Source organism: Nipponia nippon, unplaced genomic scaffold (genome assembly GCF_047370975.1).
Source record: "Nipponia nippon isolate SJK-2023a ecotype South Korea unplaced genomic scaffold, ASM4737097v1 scaffold_2, whole genome shotgun sequence".
Classification (NCBI taxonomy): Eukaryota; Metazoa; Chordata; class Aves; order Pelecaniformes; family Threskiornithidae; genus Nipponia; species Nipponia nippon.
In genome coordinates, this window is record NW_028262336.1 from 116,092,845 (window position 1) to 116,114,049 (window position 21,205).

At 37.8% G+C, this 21,205-nt stretch overlaps 2 protein-coding genes across 2 annotated transcripts; both read left to right on the top strand.

Moving 5' to 3' along the window:
• Positions 1–1,147: 1,147 nt before the first annotated feature.
• Positions 1,148–7,853, top strand: LOC104023069 (interstitial collagenase). The gene is made up of 10 exons (XM_009476851.2): positions 1,148–1,283; positions 2,283–2,527; positions 2,801–2,949; positions 3,040–3,165; positions 3,892–4,053; positions 4,418–4,535; positions 4,983–5,116; positions 6,157–6,316; positions 7,237–7,337; positions 7,546–7,853. The coding sequence occupies exons 1-10, from the start codon at positions 1,179–1,181 to the stop codon at positions 7,644–7,646; spliced, it is 1,401 nt and encodes a 466-aa protein (XP_009475126.1). The 5' UTR covers positions 1,148–1,178; the 3' UTR covers positions 7,647–7,853.
• Positions 7,854–13,092: 5,239 nt separating this feature from the next.
• On the top strand, positions 13,093–20,813 carry LOC104023070 (matrix metalloproteinase-27). Its single transcript, XM_009476852.2, has 10 exons — positions 13,093–13,266; positions 13,627–13,865; positions 14,476–14,624; positions 14,722–14,850; positions 16,862–17,023; positions 17,198–17,321; positions 18,045–18,175; positions 18,409–18,568; positions 20,118–20,221; positions 20,430–20,813. The coding sequence occupies exons 1-10, from the start codon at positions 13,093–13,095 to the stop codon at positions 20,528–20,530; spliced, it is 1,473 nt and encodes a 490-aa protein (XP_009475127.2). The 3' UTR covers positions 20,531–20,813.
• The last annotated feature ends 392 nt before the right edge of the window (positions 20,814–21,205 follow it).

Genomic DNA, 21,205 nt, shown 5'->3' on the forward strand with positions numbered 1-21,205 from the left:
ATCTCATTTCTCATTTGCCTGTACTTGAGACACCTACCTGGGGCTGGCTGCCATGACACAGGAGCTATGGAGACCTACATCCTTCCAGGGCAGCTGGAGGTCAGGTGGAATTCTCTAAAGATCTCAAATAGCACTAATGCTCAGGCAGCTGAATCCCAAACCTCCTGTCTAAACTTAATTAGTGTTGTTTAAGACCATTCTAGAGTCTTGGAGAACAGTCACTGCTTCCCTTTTAGGAAAAACCTTTCATATATTTAACAGCATTTATCATGGCTCCCCTCGCTCTTCCTTCCATGAAATAGTGAACACAGTGTCACAAAATGGTTACTTTAATCTTCCTTTTCCAGACTCATTTCCTGTTGGACTTCATGGAGTCTTTCCAACCAGAGCCCATCTCTCTGCCTGGATACAAACACACTATTGCAGCTGAGACCTTGTCCATGTTGGCAAGAGTATAAACATTATTTTACTTACCATACATATGGGAACCCAGTTTATGCATTCCAGTAACATGACTGATTTTTGTTAATATCAGTCAAAAAATGTTGAATCATTTTAGCACTCAGTTTTGCTAGCATCGTAAGATTGTTTTAGATCAATAGAACTTTTAGTTAGCTGATGACAGCCCTCCTGGAGTTATGATAGTGATTATTCCTAGATATGATCAGTTCTTTGTACTGTCTTTTATATTTTATTATTACATATTATGACATAATATGCTATATTTTGTTAAATATTAAAACTTATGTATCATATATATAGCATAATGTTATTCATTATAATACAATATGTTGTATTATGTTACTGTTACATGTTATTTCCTATTATTTCTCCAGTTTGTCAAGACCTTGTGCCATAAATAGTCCAAATTCATGATTCAAAAAAACCCTATGAAATGTAGCTCCATGTTTTACCTGAAAAGCATTTCCTTATTTATTAAACACACTACAAAATCACCCTAAACAGAAGGCTCAAGCAAAATAAGGACAGTAACATTAGTTAAACACATTGCGTCACTACCTGATGATGAAACTGTTAGGCATCATTTTTACTAATCGGAGGATATTATACAGCATGAGTCAGACTGTCACTGATTTACAAATTAGCTATATAAACAGAGCTGAGAAGTGTGTTCAATAGCTCAAGAGCGAAACTGAGGCAGACAACCTTAGACGAGGATGAAGACCCTTTTGCTTCTCCTGTTGCTGTATGCAGCTGCCTCCTCTGCTTTTCCTGTGGCTCCAGAAGCAGAAGATGAAAGAAAAACCCTACAGCTTGTAGAGGTAAATAATTTTCAGTGAATTTCTAAGCGAAACATAAGGTAGTCTGAGAGATGACTATAATTGTAATTCTTTTCACAGAATATGGCTTGAAATTAAAGATGTACCATTTTGCAGAGGTTTCAAGAGAAAGCTTTTCCTGTCAATCTAGAAAACGTGTGAAAATTATGTGGGACTTATTTACCCAAAAGTCATCTGAATATTGCATAACTTCGCTTTTGATGTTGTCAGTAAAGTAATAACAAAACTACCGAAGCACGAGTTCTAGCAGCAAGGCTCTGTGGCTGTGCAGAAACAGTCAAACTCATCAACAATTTACATTTCAGAATGAGCTTTGAAACTTGTGATATGACTGGTCTCAGTAACATGAGGGAGGAAACTTGCCTGAAGTAGGCATGTATTGCAATATTTTGCTGAATGGATCTTTTATGGAATACTTTGGAAAAAGAACACTATGAGAAATACAACACTTACATAGACATAACACTATTTATTGGAGACAAAATTGGTGAAATTTAGTAGGAAGACCTGAGTTCCTAATATCATATTTTGTAGCTAAAAATAAATGGCATGATCTGCCACATGCTGACTCTCTAGTGGCAGTCACCTGCTTCATTGAGAGTCCTGGCTGTGTGGAGTCACACTGCCAATCTCTGTTTCCTGGAATAAGACCAGCTATAAGTTTCCTCATAAGTTTTGCCATTAGAGTAATCAGGCACCATAAATAATGTGGAATTAATTATTAATACTAAATATTCAGTTTTAAAGACATTTCTTCATATATTCCATCAGTGAAACAAGAAATTCAGAAAACTGTATGAAAACTGTAAGTTATATCTGACTCTTCCCACCAGCTCCTAGAGAAAACAGGCTGTTCTTGCTCCTGGTAAACACAGGGCATGTTGATATGGGAATAGTTCAAGATTACTTAGAAAATTTAAGTGTGACTGAAGACAGTACTGATATGCAACAATGCTCTTCTTTTTTTAAACTCTGTTTCAGAGTTATCTACAGAATTTCTATGATCTTCAAAGGGATCACCAGCCTCATTTAAGAAACAAGGGTGAAAATCCCCTTGCTGCAAAGCTCAAGGAAATGCAGGCATTCTTTGGACTACAAGTGACTGGGAAACCTGATCTTGACACTTTGGAGATCATGAAAAAGCCCAGATGCGGCATACCTGATATAGGGCAATATGTGTTCACAGCAGGGAATCCCAAATGGAAAAGAAATAATCTGACATACAGGTAACATTTCCTAATCTGGATCAAAAAGATATAAATCTAGCATCCCAACTTTGCGGGGGTCTGAAGTAAGTACATTATGCTATATACAGACATCCAGAGTGATTGATTTCTGGAAGAAGACAGGCACTCTAGAAGGCAATATCTAAGATGAAGCCATTATTAATTTTTGTTCATGAAAGATATCTAAGATTTCTGAATTTTGCACAAGTTGTTATTTTTCAGCTAAAATGCTGTATTCTTAACAATATATAATGTGTTGGGTTTGCTTTGAAGGATTTTGAATTACACCCCAAAGATGAGGCGAGCTGATGTAGATGAAGCAATCCAAAAAGCTCTCAGTGTCTGGAGCAATGTGACACCATTGACATTCCAAAAGGTTGAGGACAAAGAAGCAGATATAATGATCTCTTTTGCTTATAGAGGTAACGTTAATATCTTCATGTATTAGATAGCCATCTGCAATTATAGAAATAATTTAGGATTCTAACTAATTTTTTCCCTCTTCATTTTAGACCACCACGACAATTCTCCTTTTGATGGCCCCAATGGGCAGCTGGCTCATGCTTTCCAGCCTGGTGAAGGTATTGGTGGAGATGTGCATCTTGATGAGGAGGAAGCCTGGACAAAAGATGGAAGAGGTAAGGGCTTTGTAACAGGATCCATTTATATAGTCTGACCTCATGCAATCTTAGCTCATGTGATGCTTAGTTCATGAGCCTGATTACAGGCAAAAAGTGAGCAAAAGTGGCAGAACTTGTCCTTTTAAATTGCTTTGCTCTTTTTTTTTTATTTGTAGGTATCAATTCACAGAAAAGAGATTTTTAGGTCATAGTTGTTTATAATGACAACTAAGTCAGCACTTAAAAATGCTTTTGTTCAGATGAAACCTAAAACTTGGATACAGAAAGATCTGGTGTTAAACTTCTCATGTCAAATCCTTTATCTTTCTTAACCTAGCACTTCAAAGTTTGGTGATAACTAGGGTATTCAAGTATCACCAAAACTGTTATCTCAGTGTTTGTTTTGAAGGTTTTTTCTGTTGGATCACTGAACCTTCACTCGTCGTTGTCATGATCCTTGATCTGAGCAGTTTAAGTGATAGCAGGAGAAACAGGGTTTGTTTTTAAGACACAAGGACACTAAAGAAAGGACAATGGGACAACAGTTAAGGCCAGACATTCTTTAAGTACTCATATAGCTCTTCTCTTACAATATTTTTGAGTTGTGATGTTGATAGCATTACTTACAGCCTCTCTTGTACCTGTAGTGTATTTTGGGAGGATGCATAAGTGTTTCCCATTTAGTCAACTGTGTTGAATACTGAAACAGATTTTACCTTATTTCATATGATTTTTATCCTACAGGCTACAATTTGTTCATTGTTATTGCCCATGAGCTTGGTCATTCGCTGGGTCTGTCTCATTCAAATGATCCTGGAGCACTGATGTATCCAACTTATTCCTACACAGACCCCAATGAATTCCTTCTTCCTCAGGATGACATCAATGGCATTCAAGCCATCTATGGTAAGAAAACATATTTTTATTTAATATTTCTACTTGCGAGGCTGGTAAACAGTAATAAGAATATATTTAAAACATGCTTATTCCACCAAAATGAGAAGTTTAACTGTTGTTGAACAATAGATAACAAGAGAAAATTCCTGGAAGCTAACTTCAGCTAAGTCCAGTTCTGCAAAAAAAATTGTTTTGGAAAAGATGAACACAACGGGTTTTATCAACATTAAAAGCCTGCTTTTAGTGACAGACCCTTAGTTTAAAACCATATGCCTCTTATTCTCTGTAAAGAGGGTTCTTGGTGTCCTCAGAGACCTTCTGAACACTGTCTTTGTATTTCTCTGTACTAAAAAATAAAATGTTCTTCCTATAGGACAGTCTAATGCTGCTGTGCAGCCAACAGGACCCATAACTCCACAAGCTTGTGACCCAAATTTGACATTTGATGCTATTACTACACTACGTGGAGAAATAATATTCTTCAAGGGCAGGTAACAATAAGCATATATATATTATCTCTTTAAAATATTCAGTAGTTTAAAAAAAATCTATAATCCATGAGGGAAAACTATCCTTTTGGAAAGCAGTACAAAGAGAAGCACTAGAAAACCACCATGTATTTACACAAGCGAGAGTTCTCATATCGTTAATCCTAAGAGCCCTAGTTGACAGGAGCAGTGAAGGAGATAAGGGCTTGTAGGTTGTTTTCCTACAGAGAAACAGAAGGGCTTATATTCACCTTGCCTAATTTTAAGCATGTAACTGAGGAGCTAAAGTTAAGAGTGCAGTTGCTCTAGATTTCCTTTACATTCACTTGAGGGGGATATTCCCACCCAGGTACCCATCTCCCCCCTGTTATGCTCCAGGAGCTATAACAATTATTTTGCACTTATGATAGGAGCGGAACTACTTTATTACATAAATTTTGTTTAAACCAGATATATGTTGCGCAAACATCCTGAGAGGACAGAGGCAGAGCTCAATTTTATCTCACTGTTCTGGCCAAAGTTACCATCAGGAATTCAAGCTGCTTATGAAAACATTGAGAAGGATGAAGTTTTACTTTTTAAAGGTAATGGAATCTGAAATTCTCTACTTTTTCTGACCTGTTACTCCCTGCTCCTTTGCAAACTATGCAATTACAGAAGTCCAAGTGTTTTTTTAAGGAAGATCAGTGACACAGAGAATCTTACAAATCTGCAAATTATTAAACCAGAGGATCATAGAGTTATACTGCTGTAAGGGATCTCCAGAGGTCATAATGCTGAAAACTTGCCCCTCTGTTATAGTTAATGTTCTGAAAAACAAGACAGGAAAATACCTTCCCTTCTTCAAGTCTAGTTCTCTTCAGGTAACAGCATTTTGCTTTATGCAGAAGGATTTTTGCTGAATTCAATTGGTAAATACAGGCATTTGTACACTACTGTTACTGTTATGTTTATTAGTATTTTGTGATATTTTGGAAAAAAAAACCAACCAAAAAAATGTTGGTGGAAAAGCGTATTGTGAGAGGAAAATTGTTCACTGAAAAAACAGTCAATTCTTTTCTTTAAATGTCTCAAATATGCTTTAAACATCTCAAATAACTTCATTATGCGCATATTACGGTACATTATGTATTACCATATGTGAATATGTTCATTGCATCTAAAATTACTAAAGCATTTTGATTAGACACATGCCCTTCTTAATAGCTTAATTTAATGCACGTTGTCTAGTTTTCAAAATATTATATGGCTCTATAATCAAATAGCATATCACAGGAATTTAACAAACTCCATATCCCAATCCAATGTCAGTGGATTAATTTATTAACCTCCAGCCTTCCCCAAGTTGTTACGCAGACAAATGCTTTATATTCATTAGAAAAAAATCTGGGAAAAGTACTATCCATACACCTTATGATTCTAATGTTTTACTCATAAAAACAAAAGACATTTTCACTGTTTTCATGATGTAATCCCAGTGTAAGAATGAGAACCATTTTCTAAAGTAATAAACTGAAAGGAATAACACTGATATATAAGACGCATTGTTTTCTACCCATCTAAAACACAATTAAATGCTGTTTATAAATAGCAAAAACAAATGAAATATGCTTGTATTTTTCAGAGGATAAATATTGGGTTCTCAGGGGATATGACATTGCACCTGGATATCCTAAATCAATCTATCGTTTGGGATTCCCGAAGACTGTTAAAAGAGTTAATGCAGCTTACAGTGATGAAACCACAGGAAAAACATACTTCTTTATAGCCGACAGATACTGGAGGTAAGATTTAATGTTCATTTACTAGAAGGCATATTTTGCCTTTTCCCTGAGGACTGATGTATTACTATAAAATTCAAGTGCAATGATGTTTAAACCAGGTATATTCCAGAAATTTAAACAGGATTTTCTGCAAGCTTAAAAATTTTAAGCATTTGCTAGGAAATGTCAGCTTTTCTATAGGATTTTTTTGCCATTCATTAGATTCCTGTAGCAGGAATGTAATTACTTGCAACTTAATGAAACATCTGCCCAATAAAAGAGTGATTTTCTACTAAATTATTCACTTTTTCTCCAGAACAGTGCTGCTTTCCTGTACAATGTTGTGATAGTGTCCACTTTTCATTCACATTTCAAACAAAATTAACTGCTAATAAAAAGTGGTCTAATTGAATTTCTCTATGAACAAACTATAAATATTCTCCAATTGTACAGTTGGTCATATTTGTAATTCAAGCGTAGCACATGACAAATTTCAGAGAGTAATTTTGTTTAAGAAGTACATGGTTGACACCAATACAAGTATGTTTCAGGACTGTGCTACCATCTTCTATTCCCAGGTTTTATGTTTTGTTTTTATACTGAACTGGATATCCAGTGCCTCAAAATAGAAACTCATTTTATGTGCAAGTGATGGCCAAGGCTCTGGAAAGTCCAGAAATGCATTAATAAATTCCTGGGCTGCATTCCCAAGGTCCTTGAGAGCCTTGTTACAAACTTTACCAAAGGCAGGATTTTTGAATCTGAAGACACTCACAATGTGAGAACCTTAATACATAATAGGAAGAATCAAAAAGCTACTTCAGCTAATCTTTATAAGACTTTTTAGTAACAGTAGAGTTGCTTATGTGTATGAATTTGCTTTGGACTTTCAAAATACTGTCTGCTTCCTCACAAATTGTAATGATGTTTCTCGTGTTAAGATATGACGAAAACAAAAAATCCATGGATCATGGTTATCCCAGGAAAATAGTCTCTGACTTTGGAAAAATTGGCAGAGTTGATGCTGCTTTCCAGAAAGATGGTAAGTAAACATATATTTAATCTGGGTTTACTTGAATATTGGGCCTTCTGTAGATAGAATAATTTGTTTTCAAAAACCTGTTATTAACCTTAATGAGATGGAAATGAAAAATAGCAAGTATACGTGGACTGTTTATGTTGGGTTTTTTTTCCAAAATACTGAAGAGAAGTCACCTATGAAATATAATTGGATCAAATTTTATTTCTAGGCTATGTCTACTTCTTCCATGGAACAACTCAGTTCCAGTTTGATCCTCATGCCAAACGGATTGTTGGACATATGAAGAGCATCAGCTGGTTTAATTGTTAATTGCAATGTTTTTCCATATGCACACTTTAAATTTTTATGTGCTGAATTTTTCGGCATTTCATGACCGTCAGGTCAGAACGGATTTCTGCCCAAATTCTGTGGGAGTATAATCTTAATAATTAGGTATTGTAAAACAAATACATTTATATAATTTATCACAATTTCACCTGTTATATTAAAGTTTCCTAATAAATTATGTTTGTTATATCATTGTGTCCTTGATGTCTTATTCACACTAATATTCAAGACCCAAGCCTAGCTTCCAAACACTAAAAAATGTATTCTGGCATTAAACGTCAGATCTTTTTCCCAAAGCCAGAGAAAGGAGCAACCACCTGGCTCTGAACATCATCACCCCACACAAGCCCTGGTAAATCCTATGGGTAACTAGGCTAGTTGGGGCTCATTAGCATCTGTCTACAAATCACACTTCCACTTTCTGTTCCTCTTTCCCCATCATCCACTCTTAGCTTTCCCTTCAGGCTGTATGTCTTTGCAAGTGTAGGCGGGTTTTTTTTCTGATGTTTTTGGGTTTAGGAACTGGGTTTAAGCCTGGAAATGTATAGTAGAAAGGAGCCCTGAGATCACTGAAACCAGTCCCTTGCTATCACAGGTAGCCACATCATATAATGGACAAATAAATCTCTTTACTCATGGCTCTTTCAAGTGCTTACTACTCCAGTAGTTAGCAAATGCCTCCTAATTTCAGTGGGTTAAGGGATGGAGAATTTTGCTTAAAAAATGAAAATTCTTGGTCAAAAATATTTCTGATACAAGAAGTTCATAAAAAAGACAGCTTGACTTCCAGCTTAACTGCAATTTTTTCAAATATCCTCAATTAAAATGGTTTTGAAGGGTTATCCACTTCCTCTGTAGTCTTCGTAGCTCAGCTGATAACATTCGAAGCCATATGACGATAACAAAATGTATTATCTTGTACAACATCTGTATTATTCAACATACTTCAGAGGAAGGTTTCAGGTTACTGTAATAGAAGTAATTGCATTTTGAGAAAAGAATGTGTAACCTTACAAAAACTTATCCATTCAATTTTTTTCATTACTTAGCTGTCTGTGTCAGAAACATATTAAATTGTATCCTTCATAAATAAAGACCAGACTTGGTAGTTCTTACGTTTATTAAATTCAGGAGTAAAAATCAGTCTAAATACTATTCAAAGATAAGAAATTTTATAACTGAAAATTGACTTAACTCGATTATATTCTTTATGAAACCTAAAAAAAAAATAAAATAATAAAAATAAAATTAAATTACAGTAAATCAAAGGCTTTAATGAAGAAGTTAATTTATGTGAATCCTGTTCTCACAAGGTGATTTAGGTACTGGTTCTTTAATTTGAAGTCTTAGTAGCAATGTTATTTAATCGTATTTTCTTGTGTAAGCCAGTGCTACTGAACTACCAATGACAATTAAACCAAAAATTGTTTTGGAAGTATATAAATCTAAATTGATTATGTTTTTTTAGCAGAGATGGTCTACAAACATAACACAAGATTTACAGGGAAAGATAATATTTCTTACTAGACCAATTATATATTAAAAAATAAAAACTGAGGGCACATGTTCCCTTCAGATATGAAGTAGGAGCAGAAGATCTCAAGGCAACGCCAAAAGGACTCCTCAGATTTAGAGCAGAACACTAATCCCTCTCTAGAAGAAAAAAGTAGTGGGTACTCATGAGGCAGAGAAAATGTTAAATGGGAGATGAGGGGTAAGGAGATGGTTGTGTTTTCGAGGAAAGAGAGAGATAAAGGGTAATTTACAAACCATAGAAGATGAAGAAGTTAAAGAGAGGCTGAAGTTTATAATGGAATATTTTTAGTCCATGCTTTTTGGTATCCTGGAAAGTTCTGATTTTTAGTTGCCAGGTACATCTTTTGAAATTTGTTTTGTGGATTTCCCTTGAGCAAGAAGACCAAGAGCTCAAAATGAAGTGATTGCTTTGTGAGAAATATTCCCCATGCTTATGTGAGTGAGTATTTCCTTTGCCTGCGTGAGCACAGTGATTGCTCCATTCTAGCCACACCATTAGGAGGGGGGCACATCTGGTGCCAACAGGTCTTGCCTGCCTGCAGGCACAAGCACTGCTTTCAGTAATTTGGAATCTGGGTGTTGTTTCCAGCTCAGTCCACACAAACACCTGCCATTTTCTTACTCCCGTTTAATAAGTATATGGTCCTATTTACTAATTACTGTACTGTGGTAGAGTACCGTACCACTCCCTTGTGTTTGGTTACTGGTTTTGTGTGTACTTGTAGCCCATATTGTTATTAAATGAGACAGATTTGCCCAGGCAGGAATCCAATCCCATAAACATGTGTTTAGCACATTTGAGGTGCTGTAGGGTATCCAAGTCACCCATGCAGGTATGAAACAGGACTTCTGGGGGATCAGCACTTCCCAAAGCCCCACAGGGCCTACACTGTCTCTAGGCACCTATGTTTGGGTGGTTGAATCCTGCCCTCACAGGATGCAGTCTTTACTAAAGGTTTGCCAAAGGTCAAATACATTATTTGAACTATTTGCCAGTGTCCCATGTTTTTCACTCAAGCTGAGTAATAACTCAGCTTTGTTGACTCTATAGTAGGATTGAGCATGCAAAGTAGTGGCTCAACTCCGCTGCCTGAACAGGTATCTAGTGCCATTAAGGTGCCTGAAGGTTTCCAGCTGGCCTCCAACTACCAGTCTAGAAGCTGCATGTCCCCTTAGGTCCTGGGTCACAGCCACCAGGCTTGTGTCATCTCAGGTTCACTAGACTGTCTCAAAAGCACAACAAATCACTCTTTAGGCAGCTTAATTACAGCCTAAGTGTTTTCATGTGATCTCAGGCTTAGGCTGTCATCATAGCCAATGGTGTTGGTCAAAACATTTGGTGAGCTCCTGAGAGCTGCTAAAATTATCCTAAGTTTAACTTCTACATGTGGTCAGATGAAACACTCTCTAGACGCCATTTGATTGTACTGATTTCTCTTGATATAATGCAAGCTTAGACAGTTAACTCACATGCACACACCTACGTTGTGAACACTCAGAAAAACTGAATCCCTGCTGGTATGGTGTTAAGATCATCACGATGCAGCAGTGTTGATGGTGCTCTGTGTAGCGTCCCTTGGTACTACTGATGTGATGAGGACAGGCAGCGACCTTTCTGGAATAAAACATAGGTCACATTACTGCAGTCTGGATAAAACCAATTCTAGGACAAGAAAAGAAGTCACAAGGTAGATCAACATTCACCAACTCTAACCAATGTCAACAATATGCATTAGGAAACCATAACCATCAGCTGCTTATACAGCTTCTTCTTTTCCCAGACCTCAAGGCCAGCTATAGGCGTATTTGTGAAACATCACTTGCGAAAAAACATGTTCAGGCCTCTTTTCCACGGGCAGTGGGAACTGGCTGTAATGTTGTGTAGGCGGTCAAGTTGCAAAACCCTAAAAGTGCTTTGAGTGACATAGGCTTCCATCATCTGTCACTCAAATGTCTTCTGAGCAAACACTAACGTATCCTGAGCTGTTAGCTGAAACTAGAAATGTAGTCTAAATTAGTCATTTAAGCTTCTCCACATTCAATAAAGATAGAGAGCACCTATAGAGGCCAGTTCATCCTATTCTAAGATAGCTGGTTGAATCACTCTCCAGAGGTATGTATTTCTCCATTTTCTATAGAAGAATGTTTAACTAATAAATGTATAAAGTCAGGTGCAACTAATCTTAACCTAGCTGCTCTCATTGTACCTATCCTTCCACTGCTACACAGCAGACAGCTGTGGGGATCTGATGGCCAACAGTGGGAAAAAAAGATAACCACTTTTCCTAGTTCATATCAAATCTGCTCATAGTGCTGCCTTGATTTTTTACAAAATTAAATTCATATCAGCCAAAAACATGTTTTCCAAAAATGTGTTCTAGCGCTGTTGGAAAATATGAGTGGTGCAAAAGTCACTGAACAGGGGTTTGTCTTTTGTGACCTACACCATCTATGTAGTCAGATGATAGCACCATGGTCATTCTTTCTAGCTTTAAAACCTTTGAGACAAAGAAATACCTCCATTTAAAAACATAAGACAGATCTCAAAAAAGAAAATCTGTACTTCTGAAGAAACACACATGTCATTTCCAGTATCAGTTCAGTTGAGCTCTCCATCTCAGAAAATTTGTTGTCACGGTTTGTACCTCAGTTACAGAACTGAATGGGATCTGGGCCTCACAGGTCTCTTACCTTACAATACAGTGACAGTAGAAACAAATTAAGGGAAGGGCTTGTTGTTTTGGTTTTTCTTATGGTAGCTGAGAAATGCCATTAACAAACAAGTTTAACTAACAAGGCTACATTGTGAAATTTGGGCTAGAAAATTCGTCATTAACGCCTCCAGCTGGAGAAAAGGTGGCTGCAAGTGACAGCAAAAAAACCAAAATCACGGAAGCAAGGATTTCCTGAAAAAGCCACAGTCCGACATCAGGGTATTTCTTACAACTCTTTTGTAAAAGTTGAGTACATGCTGTCAGAGCTCCTCTGAGATGCCAAACACCTTCAGCTCCCGTTGCTGCCAGTGGAAGCAGAAGGTGCTTGGTCAGCACAGGGTGAAATCCCATAATTTGTCACAGCTTGTGTGGCTCTTGAAACTTCCTCTATTCTGAATTACTTAAGACAGGAAATAATCATATCCCCTGCGGCTAATGTGGTTAAACTGAAGAAATCTTTTGTGATGAAATGGCAGATAGATAGATAGATGATAGATAGATAGATAGATAGATAGATAAGATAAATGCAGACAGAGATATAAGATTGTTCACATCCTTTGGGCTGGATTTATAGGGTAAAATCTTCGTTTATGTATACCTTGGATTCCACCAGTATAATTTAAAGGAAACACACCTTTTCAAAGAGTTGCAGGGAAGGGGTGGGGAGTGATTTGGGGTTTTCATCCATTTTTCAAAACACTCAGTCTCACTGTATGGATCAATTTAAAAAGAAAACTTTCTGCTTACAGTGATTTCTCCCAAAGCTTTAATTTTTTTGGATGGGATTCATATCTGGTGCACGACTCCCATTTTCTAGGCTGAGAATGGTTGAGTCCTTTGTACATTTGGTGGCCCCATTTCACACAGCTGGGTTGGGACAACTTAAAAGGTTTTGCGTTTGTCTGCCATTTCATCTGGCATGAAATTGCTCTGGTTCGCTAAAATTCAGTGTAAAATAACTAAAATTGAGTGTCAGTTTTGAAATGGTAGCCAAGCATCTTAGGAGTATTCAAATACTAACTGACTTCAGATGTCTGTGAAATCAGTTGGGCTTAATTAAGTTTTCTGGTGTCAGCCAGCACAGTGTTATAGGATGTGTGGAGGTAATCAGAGCGTGATAGACTCTGAGTCAGTCTACAGCTGACTCTACAAAGCACCCCATAACTGTACGAACTGGGATGAGAGAGAGGATGCACACGGAGCAGAAAGCAGACTCCTCTCCTACCAGGACAGAGACAAGAGTAAGAATGAAGGACCTTTCACTTTTGCTTTTAATGTGTGCAGCTGTTTCTAATGCTCTTCCCATCCACCCAGAGAAAGACAACAAAGAAGAAGATGCAAAGCTTGTACAGGTAACCACATTGTCCGTATCTGAGATCTATTGAGCCCTCTCTTTTTAGATATAATCTGTGTGTTCCAGCTACATAGCAGTTTGCTGTCTTTCTGAGACAATGCTATTACACAGAACTCCGTTGCCCAAACTTTACTAAATTAGGATAAATCTGTACAAACTGGAAATATTAAGTAAATAAGAGTCAGGGACAACATTGTCTGTTTCTGTTTAGCTACGGTCCTCAGGAAAATATCTGTTGTGCTCCAAAATCAGGGGCAGATGTTTTTTCCAGCACAGTACACAAACACTACCAGTCCTAAGGTATTTGTTTAAGAAACAGATCAAAATGTGAAATGTGCTTGCTTTATTTTTACCTTAGGACTATTTAAATAAATTCTATGCTGTTGAGCCAGATCCAAAGCAACTTGGATGGAAAATAAATGTTGAATCCACAGCTGAAAAACTTCAGAAAATGCAACAATTTTTTGGTTTGAAAGTGACTGGAAAACCAGATACTGAGACATTGGAAATGATGAAGAAACCCAGGTGTGGAGTTCCCGATGTGGGTCTCTATGGTGTTACTCTGCCAGGATGGAAAAAAACCAAGCTCACATACAGGTAGTATTTCAATAATTACTTTTTGAGTTTAAATTTTGGTTTTGTGGGTTTCCACATTTGTTATATTTAAATATAACTTCTATAGCAATTGTTTCCAGTTGGGAATATAAAAATGTTTCTCTTTCCCCAGCTGTTAACTATGCATATTCCTGAGAGGAATTTCTGAGAGTCAAGCTGGGTATTTTACATTTTCTGAGTCAACCACAGTATTTTGCCTGTCATGTATCACTCCTGACAAATATTCTGTGAGCCAAACAGAAATATCAATCACACCCTGTACAAGCCCCGTTATCTTCAAAATTTGCTAATACCAACAGTTTAATAGTCACAGAAACCTGAGGAGATGACCTTCCTTATGCTCAAGAGAAGACCTTCTGGCTAAGGGGCATTTTGAGAAAAACTGATACCATGTACACAATTATTATTATGAAAAAGTCATGTTGGACAGTTATCACATTCCTCAAACTCACTCAGTCCAAGATGAATCTTGGGAGCTATTGGATTACAGGTTAAATTGCTTCTTATACATCTCTGTTCATCATCTTAACAATATTAGAGAAACTCTTTCTGCAAACACTAAGTATTATTACTTGAACCTTCATAACCGTAGAATCGTGAACCACACACCAGATATGAGCAAAGATGATGTGGATAAAGCAATCCAGAAGGCATTTAAAGTGTGGAGTACCGTCACCCCACTGATTTTCACTCGTATTCATGAGGGACTAGCAGATATAATGATTGCTTTTGGGACCAAAGGTAATACGCTGACTGCATACCAATGGTAAGATTAATTTAAAGATTTTCCAATAGTCATAACATAAACTCAATATTGTTTCAACATCATATTATTTAGCTCATGGACGTTGTCCTCGTTATTTTGATGGCCCCCTTGGTGTCCTTGCTCATGCCTTTCCACCTGGCAACGGTTTTGGTGGTGATGTGCACTTTGATGAGGACGAAGATTGGACAACAGGCTCAGCTGGTAGGTAAAAAAAGGTTTCTGGAGTGTTATGCAGATGGGTAAATTCTTTTTTGATTGTATTTAAATGAAGGAATAGACTGAGATGAAACACAGCATTAACCATAAGAGCAGTTTGAGGATATTACAGGCCATCCTCCAACTGGGATACTTACAATGACACTGACATAAAATCAGTGTAATCTAGTCTAGTTCTTATTTAACGCTGGTAAAGATACCAGCGGGACAACTCTTTTCAGATACGAATGATACAGACACGGGCCACTCTTACCTGGGGGTTGGTAGGGCCTATGCTCACCAGAGTTTCACAACCTGTGCTAAAAGCTTTCTGACTTTTTCTCCTCCTGGTGCACACACTGACACCAAGCCTGGCACTACCACACACTGCAGAGGAAGCACACCGTGCCTTGCAGAGGCCCTCAAAGGAGATCCCCACCACCTAAAAAACACTATAGCCACCAGTGATAATGAAGAGTCTTCACTAATAATACCAAGATAGGTCCAACTGTAGGCTGTTATAGTTTTATTCTGTGTTCAAGCTAGGATGTGTTTATACATGAATTTGTTCTCCAAGCACTTTCATCTGCCTGCTAGCAGCTGGGAGCCTGAACGTGCTGTTCAGGCCACCCACGGGCTGAGATGCAGTGTGTAGAGCTGACCACAGATGCGTGCCACCAGGCTAGAAGAGAGGGGAACGCCGAGTGCTCAGCCATGTGGCTGGGACCCATCTGCTTCCTTCAACCCTGTCCCCTCAACCTCCAGGCTGGCCATACAGCACGTACTGCCTCTGACAGATCTGTCAGTACATAGGTACATTATGCTGTTGTACTTTGAACCGTTTTCTCATCCAGTTTTTGGGATGGAAAACTGCAGAGAATAACTGCAGCAGGAGAGTCGAGGTCATGCTGCAGGAAAAGCAAGGAGCTAACAAACAGGAAGGTGCCATAAGAGCACTGCATGAGGAGGAGAGGTGTGGGTTTATTGCAGTGGGAAAAAAAAAGAAGGATGAGGGGTGGACATGTCATGCTGATAAAATGTAATGTTTTCCCTACACTGGGACTGAATGGGTCAACCCCAGTTTTCCTCAACAGCAGAGCTCCAGTGGCCAGGGATTGCAGAACTCGTTGGAGAGCTCAGAGGACTCGTGAGAGGGGAGGACTGGAAATACGTGTGGAAAAAATGAGGCTATGTTTGTTTTTTTGAGAAATGGATATCTTGGCTTCAGCCAGCTTTTCTTAGGCAATTGATGACCCGTCCTCTGCTCTGCCACAGACTTGTGATCTTCACTGAGTCTGTTGATATTGCTGGCTCTTGGTCTGCAGGGCAGATGATCATTCTTCTCTAATTCAGAAAGGCATGTTACGTGGAGGGATGCATGTTGAAGGAAATTTACTGTGTTAACATATTTCACTGGGGATAAGCATGCATAACCATAACATTTTAAAAAGATATTTTATTTGACAAGGCTATAAAGAACCATACGCTATAAAATCCTCATGATAGAAAGGTAAATTGTTCTGATAACATTATATTTTTCCTTGTCTACTCATGATTTCACCTTTCTTTATCAGGTTTGTAGGAGGGAGGGTGACACAGAGAGTGATACTTTGGTACCTCAAGTGAGCACAGAGGGCATTGTCCTATCCTTGCCCTGGAGAGCTGTTAGTTTGATCTGAATCACTATCTAATGTGTTCTAGCTCAGCCAGGAAACCCTGCCAGGACATTCCTCAGAGCTGCACCCACACTCAACCCCAGACATCTACTCATGCCACACACGTACTTTCAGTAGCTAACAGAAAGAACAGCAGGAAAGAGGACCAAAAGTCACTCCCTTCTAGTGGGGGAAGAACACAACCTTATCCTATACAAAAAATATATTTAAGTATATGCATACCCTAGCAAATTTCAATATATTGTATGAAAACTGCCACTGAGCAATAGCCCTGCTGTGTTCATATCAGCCATTTGCAGATGAAAACTAGACTGATCTCATCTCTCTATCCATTTTTTAAGGGTTCAACTTGTTCCTGGTTGCTGCTCATGAGTTTGGCCATGCCTTGGGTCTCTCGCATTCTAATGACCAGAGGGCTTTGATGTTCCCCAATTACGCCTATGTCAGCCCCAGTGAATTTCCTCTCTCTCCAGATGATATAAGTGGCATTCAGTCCATTTATGGTGAGTAAAATCCATGGCTTAAAAAAAGAAGTAAGCAGAAGAGAAATAATATCTCTTTCGCAAAGTTTCACCATAAAAGTAATTGTATTCTTATAATATCAAAAATGCATTTATATGTTAAAACCTTAATGTTTCTACAAATTTGGTGTATTCTTTCTAAAATGTCTTCCTTAGGATCCCCACCAAATGCCCCAGATAAAAGGCCAGCTACCCCTACCTCACCTAAAACCTGTGGCTCTCAGATGTCTTTCGATGCTATAACTACACTCCGACGAGAAGTCATTTTTCTAAAGGGCAGGTAAATATTGATATGACATTTGTCTCTGTGAGGTTTATTTTTTCATGATTTCTACAAAGACTGAATACTTTGGTTGGTGGTTCACATAATTTTGATGATGGGATTTATAATGAGACAAATGGATAGATTTCAGTTCATGGAAATAAAACTTTTAGCAGATATGAATTATATTAATATTTTTACAGGATCCCCTGAAAAAACATGCTTCATTTTTTTCCAGAAAACATCTGAGTCCCAATAAAGCTTTATTCCCAAATGTATAGAAGATTACACCAAGTAGTGACATGACTAAATGCTGCAACCCTTTCCTAAGAAATTAATATGTTCTACCATATAGTTGGGTCAGTCTCTCCTCCAGTTACCTATGCAAGCCCAAAGTTATCCAGGTAAGTCATCCAAGAAATTGCTTACAGGCAGGCTCATCTGGGACCCTATAACTCTCTTACTATATGGTACAGGAACAACCTGAATTTTTCAGCTGCTTGTAGCTGATCCCATTAATCAACCAGCACCAATGAGAAGGGTAACTCCAGAGAGAAGCCAGAATAAAAAAACCCCTCATTTACCACTGAGGGGAGTGTTTTCCTTTCTGACACATTGACCTAGGTAGCTCCACTGACAAGAAGGAGCTTGTAAGTCACAACGTTGTTCACATTCTTGTGCATATATAGAAATGTCTGTGGTTTATTATTTACTACAGAAACTGTTTCATATTTAAATCAGGCACTTATGGCGAGTCTATCCTGACAACTCAGAAGTTGAACGTGAATTAATTTCTACCTTCTGGCCAGCTCTGCCACCTGGTATTGAAGCTGTGTATGAGAACACAAAAGATCAGATCCTATTTTTCAAAGGTGAAGTATGAGATTTTCTTTAAATTATTCTTACCTTTAATTTTGTGGGAAGATGGAAGGAAGGAAGGGTAGCTATAGGTGCATAAAATTCACTTTTGAAATAAATAAAAAAAGAACTTAGGACATTTCATCTAGTTTTCCTACCACCTACACTAAGGGAGTGCATTTTTTATTTGACAAGGCTATGTCTGAAAATCACTGGTGAAACTAAATATTTTTAATTTTTTTAACAGGCAATAAATTCTGGGTTATCAGTGGATATCAGGTGTTGCTTGATTATCCAAAGAATATCAACACACTGGGCTTCCCTAAAGGTGTCAAGAAAATTGATGCAGCTGTTTGTAACAAAAATACAGGGAAGACAGACTTTTTCATAGGTGACAAGTACTGGAGGTAAGAAAAACTGACAAATGTTTTCTTAAGATTGACTCCAATATGATCTGAATACAATTAAAATTGTCCATGTGATAAAAGAGAAAGTAGACCTTTAGGTAACTATATGTAACTAGGTAACTATAGCAATCCTACTTTTCATAGAAATGTTTCTTTGACTCCTGTATGGGGAGAAGAATATAGCTTTGACTTTTGAGAGCTTAAGGGTGTCCTGAAATCAGCATTCAAGATATGGACCTGTTTTGATGCATTATGCCTGGAACCTGAAAAAATTCCAGCATGTAGATAATTTTTACAACTACAATAGACAAAAGTTTGTCTAGAAAATAAAGTTCTGAAAACTAATCTACTTCAGCAGAAGGCTGGCTGGGATGGCTTGTGCAGGATTTCTCTGATTTCTGAAAAGGCCTGGATTATTTTATCACTTTTAGAGAGATAGAAGTGACATTTTCCTTTCTTCAGCTGGTTAGCGTTGGATTTGCTACATGCTTCTTCTAAATCCTGTTCCCAAGCTGGCATGAGTGATTCCTGATACTCAAACACCAGGCAAGAACCACAGAATTAAAAAATCAGCTTTGGAAAGCTGATAGATTCCTCCTGTATGCAAGGACAACTGCTGCAAAGGCCTTCTGCAGGCAACCAGGAGCATGCGTGGGTCAAACAGACTTTATCATGACTAGTTGTGGGGTTTCTCAGTGAGACATACAGTATCAGCTGGATTTTAAGCTGCATGTCATTTCTGTCCTTTGTTTTGGATAGTTTTGGAAAGAGTATTTACAATATCTTGCATTGTTATTTTACTGCCTTGGTCACAAGACAAAGGCATGCAAGAAAACCACAGCGCAGATTTCTTACCCAGTTACTCATTCTCTCAGTCTCATGTCCCTGTGAAAAGCATTTCTTGTATCCAAGGAGATGAAAAACAAAGGCTTGCTTGTTTGCTTGTTGGTTTTTTTTTTTTCCTGAGAGGGTTCCTCAAATCTTGAAGAACCTTTTAGGTCCTCTTTTCAGCCCCCAAATTCAGCCTCATCTCATAAAAATTGTCCTGGCTCAGTTAGGAGCAGCTTGATTGTGTTAGAAACAAGTTGGCTTCCTTTCCTCCATCTAAATCTGTCAGCTAGTAGAGGACTATGTACAATATCATATCAAAGTCTAAGAGAAGTTTAAAATTCATGCAATAAATATGTGCAGTCACTATAGTGGAAATCAACCCAGCCAGTTTCCATGCACTGCCTGTCACACTGTTATCGTTAGAGGGGGTAAATCCCATCCCTGCTGTCAAAAACGTGGGTCTTCCTTCCATTTGTCTCGCTCCAGATGCTTCTTTGGAGCTCTGCTTGCCTTTATCAGCAAAGAAGTAGCCACCTCATGGAAAATGTGATGGCCAGCATCCTGTAGACATTTGTGCAAGTAGATAACTTTACTCTCTGTAACCCCAGTGAAATCAGTCAAACTACAGATGGTGGACACCTTTCAGCAGCTGCTTAATTCTTTGCAGAATTGATGTCTAAACTCTGTAAAATTACATGTCTCCCTTCATATGATTTAGGTTTGATGAAAACAGCCAGTCCATGGAGAAGGGTTATCCTAGATGGACAGTCGATGACTTTCCAGGAATTAACCAGAAAGTTGATGCCGTTTTCCAACAGAAAGGTAAATGAAATGAACTTTTAAGTAAAATCGGTTTACTTGTAAAGAACAGAAGTTCTGGAGTTGTGATGAATGTTATGATTGCTGTATCCTGCAAAAGATAGAACTGAAGAGATGCTTTCCTGTGTGTACAAAAATGATGTTCCCCGCTTTATCAGAATGAAGCTATTTCTTGTATCCATAACACAATGCTTTACTTTTTTATTTCCAGGATTACTCTACTTCTTCCATGGATCGAAGCAGTGGGAGTTCGACCCTACTGCTAAAAAAGTTATCCGCGAAATAAAGAGTAACAGCTGGTTTAACTGTTAATATCATTAAACTTTCTTACACACAGCAAAGGAGAATAAAAATCATTCTAGGTTTCTCAAAGGTTGTTCACATATACAGTACTATACAGAAGAGACAACAGTACTAGTTTTCATATACGTCTACTATTTTAATAAATCAGCATGTCAGCTCTAATTGTATCTCCAAAGGCTGGAACAAAATTGCATTTTTTCCCCTGACTAAGTGCAAAATGTCCAACATAATTTATTGTTTTATACTCCAGATGGGTTTTCAAGTATTTTGGCAATAAACAGTTTTAAGTTGATGTAAACTATTTTCTGCTTCATCTGTTGAAAGCGTTCTGTATTTCTGAGTTGTGAAAGACTTCAGGTTAATGTGCTAATATCCTTCCAACATACAATGCTTATATCTTGCTTCTTTTCTCTCCAAACACCTTCAAGAGCCAAGCTTTTCATTAATCACTTGTTTTTCTGTCCTCTCTCCTGCATCTTCTGCTCTTCTTTGACTATTGCAGCCTTGTCCCTTTCACATCATGTCAGTATTTTGCCACCAAAATCACTCTCCAGCCTGTGTATAAATACACTTCACCCTGATCTGTCTTTATAGCATAACAATTAACATTTCATCAGTGGCCATTTTTTGTGAATCTATGAATGACATGCTTCACAAATCAGCCCTGTCCTATTCAAGAAATAG

Bases quoted from the DNA above. Each gene is read 5' to 3' on its own strand.
- LOC104023069 (XM_009476851.2), top strand. From the start codon at position 1,179: ATGAAGACCCTTTTGCTTCTCCTGTTGCTGTATGCAGCTGCCTCCTCT. The intron at 2,950-3,039 runs GTAACGTTAATA...TCTTCATTTTAG, and splicing joins GATCTCTTTTGCTTATAGAG to ACCACCACGACAATTCTCCT. The intron at 5,117-6,156 runs GTAATGGAATCT...TGTATTTTTCAG, and splicing joins TGAAGTTTTACTTTTTAAAG to AGGATAAATATTGGGTTCTC.
- LOC104023070 (XM_009476852.2), top strand. From the start codon at position 13,093: ATGAGAGAGAGGATGCACACGGAGCAGAAAGCAGACTCCTCTCCTACC. The intron at 14,625-14,721 runs GTAATACGCTGA...CATATTATTTAG, and splicing joins GATTGCTTTTGGGACCAAAG to CTCATGGACGTTGTCCTCGT. The intron at 20,222-20,429 runs GTAAATGAAATG...TTTTATTTCCAG, and splicing joins TGCCGTTTTCCAACAGAAAG to GATTACTCTACTTCTTCCAT.